General features: G+C 54.4%; 1 protein-coding gene across 1 annotated transcript in view; it reads right to left on the bottom strand.

Annotated features, from left to right (window-relative positions):
* SNX19 (sorting nexin 19) overlaps positions 1-8153 on the bottom strand; it is a gene marked incomplete at its 5' end in the record, with an annotated part of 25956 nt that overhangs the window by 13839 nt on the left and 3964 nt on the right. Inside the window, 3 exons of the mRNA XM_009322602.1 lie at positions 4848-4977; positions 7268-7454; positions 7743-7839. Of these exons, the coding sequence (XP_009320877.1) occupies positions 4848-4977; positions 7268-7454; positions 7743-7839 (414 nt within the window). The remainder of the gene's footprint in view (positions 1-4847; positions 4978-7267; positions 7455-7742; positions 7840-8153) is intronic.

The raw sequence follows: 8153 nt of genomic DNA, 5'->3' as shown, positions 1-8153 counted from the left end.
CCTCCACACACACAGTGAAACAGGGATGGGGGGGGACACGAAACCAGATGGCACAGAGAGCTGGGAAAGGACAGAGAGGAGGCCACGGCAATGCGACAGTCGCCCTGGAGACCGGAGCCCCTGTTGCTGATCATGGTTTTTACCTCTACAGGGAGCAACCTCCATAACAGCCAGCTCTGAGACTGCTTCAGGGGCCAGGGAGACACATCCTGCTCCCCCCAGCCCTGCATCTCCCATCAAAGGTGCACTGAATGTGCAGGACAGCGTTGGAAAGGATAAATTCTGGAATAACCCACAGCCCCGCAGGCTCCAGCTGCCTGCACAGGATGCAGCACTGTTCACGTCAACCGCATCCTCCCTGTACCGACCCCAGAGCACGGCATTGGCTTCCTCCACATGGCTGCCATATCATGCCCAGATCGTTTCCATAGGCAAGCAGGGCCGCCCGTCTCAAGGCGTTTGCCCTTTAGACTGGGACCTAGCCATACTGTTTATCCAAACCCTAACAGACTGAACCCCCTGCCAAAATCCAGGCTGCAACAAGAATTCGGATGCTCCAGACCCACTGCTGATAGAATGAAGGCTATCATGCCTCTGTGGCCTTGCTCGGCCCCATTTTAGTGTACATATTCAAAACCTGTCCGGTGCACTGCCCAAGTGCCCCTTCTCTCCTCTGCTCCCACCCCAGGGCTCAGCGTCCCTCACCGCAGCACCCAAGAGCCAGGCTCCCTGCAAGACCACAGCCCAAGACTCAGCTCAGGGGTGGATCTGAGCTCAGACAGACTTTTTCCTTTCCCATGCTAGTTCAGCAGTGGCTGAAACCTTGGGAGAACCAGCTCTAGAGAGGAAACCCTACAAGGAAAGCAAGCCAAAGCTAGCCAGGCTCGCAAAGGGAACCAGAGCTAGAAGAACTTGCCAGAAACCGCTCTCATAAAAGCCTGATGGTCATCTGTAATCAGTCTCAAAGCATCCCTGGCTCTCCAGCTACGTCTCACACAGACTGGAACATTACCTCCCCAAATCCACCCGCTTTGCCGAGGAATGACAGGACAGGGGACAAAGTCTGGAGGAGCATCAGAGTGACCCAAACAGCAAGCCAAACGGTGCTGAGCTCCCGGGTAAGGCAGGGATGCTTTGCATTTATTTTAACTCGTGCTTGGTGGAACATGAAACCATCAAAGCTGCCTGTGTAGGTCCACACAATCCCTAATATACACACAGGCGCTGCCGAGCCCCGGCACGGACTCTGCGCCCCAGCCCCGCTCAGGTTACAGGGTGCAGACAGCCGGGGTGTGCTGAGACACCTTCCCTCTGCTCGGCGGTTTGCATTGCCACGGCTTTCTGTTGCGATACATGGGAAGGAGCTAGGAAAAGCATACAGATCTGGATCTGCATCTAAAATCCTCCCAGGTCCATCCCCGGGATCCTGGCACTCTGCTGGGACTCCCCTCCAGAAGGGGAAGCAGATGTGGGCCTGGGAGAACCCCAGCAGCGGCTGAAGGGCACAGCGAGCTGGTACCCGGTGGCTGTCGCCCCGGCTCCACGGCTGCCCCCAGCTCGCCGCGGCACTGGCGGACCCCTGACCTAGTGACCATCGTGCCGTCGGGGACAGACCGAGGCCAGGGCGTGGGGTCACAGCCATGGCATGGTTCGCATGCTTGCCGTGTATTTTTAACGCCGCTTTGACTCACAAGGCTCTAAAAAGCACACGGCTTCTCCAAATGCTTTTTAGCTCTTCCACCAAACACCCCCGGAGCCCAGAATAGCCCCATCTACTCCCCTTTGCAAACAGGCCCCTGTTGCAGCCTCCCCAAGAAAGAGAGGAGATCTGTGTTTCCAGCCCGTGGGAGGGAAGCGAGAGCCGGACAGAGGAGGGGTGCGGAGCCGGAGTGGGGCAGCGGGTTTGTTTACAGGCACGGACCCAGCGCGCAGAGAGGCTGCTGGAAGCAATCCTCGGCCCTGGGGTCGTCCCCGCTCCCAGTGTGCCTCCCGGCCCCTCTGCCTCCCCTCCACCCGCCTCTCCTTTCGGCTCCAAAAAAGGATCACTCCCTGTTACATAATGGGATGAGCGCCGCACGGATGCGGGCTTGCACACGCGGCCTCCTTTTTACTTAACAATACCTTTTTCGGTCATGCAACCTTCCTCTCCCTGGCTGCCATTAAACTGACAGTCAGGGGAGATGGATAGCGCCTGGCCCCAGCTATTTCAGCTACAAAGAAGAGGGGAAAAAGCAGTGTGGTGGGATGCTCCGTGCAGAGAATGGCAAACGGAGAAGGGTAGGGAGGTCCCAAAATCAGCAACAGTGCGGTCACAGCCGTCACTCGATATCACCGCAGGGGATGCCGTGGGCACCGCAAGCCCAAGGGATAAAGTCCCCAAAGGAGAGGGGGACTGGCTCTCTGGAGAAGCTAGACCTTGTTCTTGGTGTTCTTCTGTTGATTCTTCTGCTCTGGGACAAGGCGCACCCGGTGCAGAGCGGTAGCAATGCCCATGAAGGCAGCTGCCACAAGGCTGCAGGAGCAGCACACTTCTCAGCAAATATAAGCTGGCAGAGGAGCATCCATCCAGCAGCAACCCCCTTCCTAACACCCAAAACACTGCTAGGACACCACCTTTCCACCACCCAGCACCTAACCCAGCCCCTGACAGGAACAGAGTAGGACCTCATCTCATGGAGGGATGATTCCTACTCGTACTTTGTGACCAGCAACAGTTAGAGACAGGATGCGTGCCCATCTGCTGCCCCGTTTTTGTCCGCCTGTTCTCAGAGGTGGGAGCAACGATGCCTTGAATAGCACATGCTCCCAGAACAGCTTCTGGTATTTTCTCCACCTGTAAAGGGTACCCAGACGCAGTGCCAGCCAGAATGCCAGTGCCAGGGCTGTGCCAGGTCTGGCCAAGCAGCGATCAAGTTGCAAATACTTAAATGGAAGAGAAATGCCCACAAATCCACGCTGTGTCTCTGGACAGGCAGCTGGCAGCAGGTCTGAGCTAGAGACTTCTTGATCTGCTCAAGACAGCAGTGGTCACCTGGGCCAGCCGTGAGTACAACAAGTCTCAGTCACCCTTCTGCGTGGCTCAGGGACAGGGTGCAATGGAAAGCCAGCACGGAGCCCCCCTCCATTCGCAATTCTCGTCCACTGTGGAGGTAACTACATGCCTCATCTTGAATGGCCGTCTCGGGCATTGTCTGAACTCTGCTCTCGTACCAGATCACAGCTTTCATGACAGGCAGACGCTGACTGCTCTCAGGGCAGTTCCTGCGCCCATTGCAGTATCCTGCTGAGCCCCAGCCCTCCACATGGGCTTCCAGGATCACTAAAAACCTGCCACCCTCGATGCGAGGTAGGAGAACCTCCACCCTAACACTCCTCCCTTTCAGGAGACTGAAGCGCTGACCCAAGCACAGCCTTCTGGGTTGGGGTGGCGACTACAGCAGCAGAAACAGGGGAGAAAAGTGTTCCCTGCAGCAATCCATGAGCAACACCATCCTTCTGGCAACGAAAGGTTGTATTTGCACCCTGTCCTGATCACGACACCGAGGAGTCACGGGACTTCCCAACACCACCTCCGGCCAAAGGTTTGCCTGCAGCACACGTGGGTTCACCCAGACCCGTTGAAGCGGAGCAGCCACAAACACGTTCACCCTCACGCTGCTCCACTAGCACAACTTGCGGAGCTCCTCCACCTTCCAGAGCCAGGCATGTGCTGTGTATATGACAGTTTCTCTAGTGGAAAATACCAATGCCACGTGTCGGTGCTGCAGGCTCCCTGGGTGACCGGGACACAGCTTATTAGAGGGTGATGACGTACATATTCAAGCCCTCATACCTCTGTGCTTACACACAAGGATTGGGTTCCAGCTCATTCCCCAAGAGACCAGAGCCCATTTTGGAGAAATGGGAGCAACACCCACCTCCTCCCACCCAAGGAAACAGACTCATGAGCGATGGCCAGCAGCTCCTGACCTCAAAGCGCTCCAGCAACCTCTGCTGAGGGCAGCTTAAATTACCAACTCAGTTATAATGTGCTGCCCCGCACATTCTGACACTGGCTTTGAATGCCTGCGAGAGAAGAAAGGGCACAGGAGTGGGAAAAGAACTGCTCCGAGGCTCCCCCTAGCCAGAGTCCTTCCGGGAAGGCTTTCCTTTTACTCTAAAGGACCATATCCTCAGCTAGTGATAGTCACCAACCTACACAAGAAAACAGAAATGCTCTCTGTTTGTGTGTCTTGGCGTAGTGTCTTACCACACAGAGGCACTGGCCTCAGAAAAGCTTGGCAAGTACGTACCAGCTGGAAAGGCTTTCCCTAATACATCTGTGGGTCACTGCGCAAGGCACAGGCACTGCTGGCCCACCGCAGATCAGAGAGGGGTGCATCAGTGAGAGCAAAGGCCCTGGGAAGCCACGCTCCGAGCTGTTCCTTGACAAGCCGCTGTTCCCTGTGCCCGTTTATTCTCCTTTTGTAGAAGGGACAAGCTGAGCCCCTGGGCAGTGAGAGACCAGGAGGCCAGTCTCTCCCTGGAGAGCCAAGGAGCTGGGCACTCTCGCCCTTTCATGAGGCAAGCAGCCTCCCATTCCCAAGGCTGGATCCTTCCTTCCCCCTGTTGTTAAAGGGCAGGAGGCTGCCCGCTAGAGTTACGCTGCTGCTCATGGGGGAAACGGCTCCTAGTGCAAATCTCCGAGAAGTTTACTCTACATACAGGCGACACCTTCTTTACAGAACCTTGTTGTTTGATGCGACGGAAAGCGTTTATCTGCATTCAGGCAAGAGCTCCATTTTAGACTGTAACTCCAAAGGCAATGCCACCTCACAGAGCTGTGAGGTTGGTCGCTGAGGTCTTACCTTTGAATGAGGGTCCCGAAGAGCAGGTGGAAGACCTTCTGGATGTTCTCCGTGCACAGCCAGCTCCAGTGATCCATCAGCAGCAGACGAAGCACGTCCAGGGCCAGGTCAGCCAAAGCAGTCTCAGAGTCTGCCAAGAGGAAGAGGAGGGTCAGATGAAGAAGCCAACTCAGTGCCTAAGCAATCCTGACGGAAAGTATCATCCGCAACTCACTCTTTTCCCCAACAGCCTGCTTGCCGCTCTTCTCCCCAGCCTAACACCTTGTGCCACATGCAGATGACCTGCTGCAGCACAGCCAGCCCGGGGAGCCTGCCCTCCCAGGATCCTGCCCCGATCACTCTCTTCCATTTCCACTTTCATCCAAGCAGCCCCAAGCTCCCTACCAAGGTGCGCACCAGACCAGAACATGGCTGCTCCGAGTGCCCAGTTCCTTCTCAGTTAAGCCGAGGGATTATCAAACCCCAGTCCACGCACAGGGATGGCAGTGTGCCCAAAACAGGTGAGAAAGAAGGCAGTGACTGTAGCCAGGAGAAAGGTACATTGCTGAGGACTATTTTCCTAGTCTTCACCAACACCTTCCCCTCTTCCAACGTGCAGTTCTCCAGGTGCAAGACTCTGTGTGCGCAGGCTGCCATCGTGTGGCAGGGCCAAGTCTCCATGAACCACATCTGGATAAACCAGACGCATCAGTTCAGACAAAAACCCACACACATGCCCACATATCCCTGGTGACACAGACCTGGGACAGCAAAACCTCTCTCTGATCCTCAGGAGGATGTCAAAGCCTACAGCGTAAACACATTCTACTTGCTAGAGAATTATCGTTATGCTGCTTGGTCCCAAAGCATCGTAGGTATTATGCAGAACAAGCTTATTAATGCACCACAACCCTGCCCGAGACAACTGCTCCTAGGCCAGCGCCCCAACCTGAGGCTACTGCGTCGGCTCTGTTGGCAGAGTGAGCTCCTGCACGGCAGCTTCCCCTACTCTGCACTTCCCCGATGCCTCATCTTTCAACCACTCTCTGCCTACAGAGAGCCAACGAGACTGTTCACACACCATTTACTGCTGGAGATAAAGAGGAGAGGGATTCTGGACCCCAGCACATCTCCTTCCCTCCTCTTCCTCTCCTTGTTGCATATGAGCTGGACTAATTAACTCCAGGCCATTTCACTTGGAAAAGACAGGGCATGCGAGTGCATTTGCCACCTCTTGCTCTGGGCCGTGCACAAGTTACTCCTCGCTTGCTTTGCCCTTTGAGACTTGACTTCCCTGTGGAAAAACTGGAGCGGGCTGTTCAGCTTCACCATAACCCCACTCAAAGAGCATCGTCAGCAAGCTCTGTTTATTCCTGTGGCATCCAAGTCCTCTTCCTCAGAGAGCTGCTAGCCAACCTCTTCCGAGAAGTCACCCAGTGAGGAGATACGGACACTGGTTGCCTTTCTAGCCAGCCGCTCCCGAGACTTTCATTCCCCTTACCCTGCCAGACCAGCCTGCCCTGTCTCGGCTCTGAAGCATCACAGACCTACAGGCAGTTGACATCATTTACGTTAAATTTCCTTAAGAGTTCAGCTAACTTGGCCTGCCTGTATCTCTTGTGCTGCGTGCAGAGCACTGGCCTCCAATTCCAGTCCTGCTCCCCAGCAGCCCCAAAACAACCGCCGGCGTGTGTTCAAAGATTATAGGCAAAGCTGGTAGCACAGGCTAGGTTTCAGAATACCAGACCCATCCTGTCACAAGCACGTGCTTCCAGTCAGAGCTTGCCAAACTTGAACCGCTGGAATGAAATTTTTGGAAAGTTCTAGCTGATACAGCTCAGCTATTCCAAGAAAAAGATTAGAGAACATATTTTTGCTTGCGTTCAGGATAATCTTGTAACCGCTCTGAGAGGCCGTAGCACCCCTGTGCTTCATAGTAGGGATCTATAATCAGAAAGGGAACATCATTCCTTGAACTGGGATTACATACTTGCTATTCCCACCAAATCTATCCAAACTTAACTGAATCTCAAAAGGTCCTTTCATAGCGCATGGACATATCAAGGCTAACTTGAGACTACCAAGAAACCGTAATTTGGCCATTTTTCAGTTTCTAAGAGTTTGATTTTACAACATTGGCAGTTTAAGCAGTGTGTCCTTAAGAAACTTATTTCTGCAGTCACTGTACTGGGCACACTAAGGTGAAGATCTACAGCGACACAACTGAGCCAAGACCCAATTTGCTTCCAATAGCAATAAAGACCAGAGCAATCACCTAAGGGGACTGGAAAAACTCAGCTTGCCTTCCTTTTAATCAAGGTGCAACAGGCAGGAGACCAGGTCCTCACACTGAAGACCTTGCAAGCTGAGCCTGCAGATGTTGGAGCTGTTGCAGTACCAAGGGAGATACAGTAAAGCGCTAACAGAGGGGCTGAGCTCACCAGAGTCTGTGTCCGGATGCGCCCCCTGCTCTGCTGTGCCCAGCCCGTCCATATTCTCCCGCACGGAGCTTTCCTTAGCTTCTCTGCCTCCCTCGCCTTCGGGAGCTTTGCTGGGGACTGCCTCCAGCAGCTTCTCCTGCTTCTGGATGAAGGACTCCATAGCAGCCAGCGACAGGGTGCCAGAGACCTACAAAAGCACCGGTGTATTAGTACCACAGTGGTGAACTACACACAGCCAGAGTTGAACAGATATACGAGATCTCCACTACCTAGACAGCCTCCCACCACCTGGTTTGCACCTTGCTGTAGCCAACAGCACAACTAGGGCTGCTTATTGCCTTTCTGCAAAGACCTGGCACGTGGGAACAAGGCTGCAGCAGCCACCACCCCCGTGCACCTGGATTATCCCAAGCCAGCACCCAAACAGGGCAACGATTAGGATCATGAAAGGATTGCAAGAGGGATCTGAACTTACAGCGCTGCCCTCCCTGATAGAGTACACGATGCTGTCATGCGCTTCACTCACACTCAGCACCGGAGCAATCTTACTGGACGAGAACCTCAGCCTGGACCTGGAGAGGAGAGACACGGCACAGTCAAGGTTTTCTCCGCAAGCCGTGGGCGATGAGTTTCCCAGCCTCAGCCCAGAACCTGGACCAGCCTCAGCCAAGAACCTAGACCAGCCTCAGTCAAGAACCTAGACCAGCTATCTTTGTCCAGTGTCACGTCCAAGCTAAGAAGTCTGATGTACTTCAGAAAAGCATCTGCCCCCAGGATAACTGAGCGGTGGCAGTAAAACCACGCAACAAAAGCATTAAAGCGCTTTTCCTCAACTACACACGGGCCTAGCCAAGGCTTTCCAACATCCGTCACATACATATACCTT

This window comes from Pygoscelis adeliae, unplaced genomic scaffold (genome assembly GCF_000699105.1).
Source record: "Pygoscelis adeliae isolate BGI_AS28 unplaced genomic scaffold, ASM69910v1 Scaffold224, whole genome shotgun sequence".
Taxonomy (NCBI): Eukaryota; Metazoa; Chordata; class Aves; order Sphenisciformes; family Spheniscidae; genus Pygoscelis; species Pygoscelis adeliae.
The sequence above is the reverse complement of the archived record's forward strand: the minus strand, read 5'-3'. Positions and strand labels throughout refer to the sequence as shown.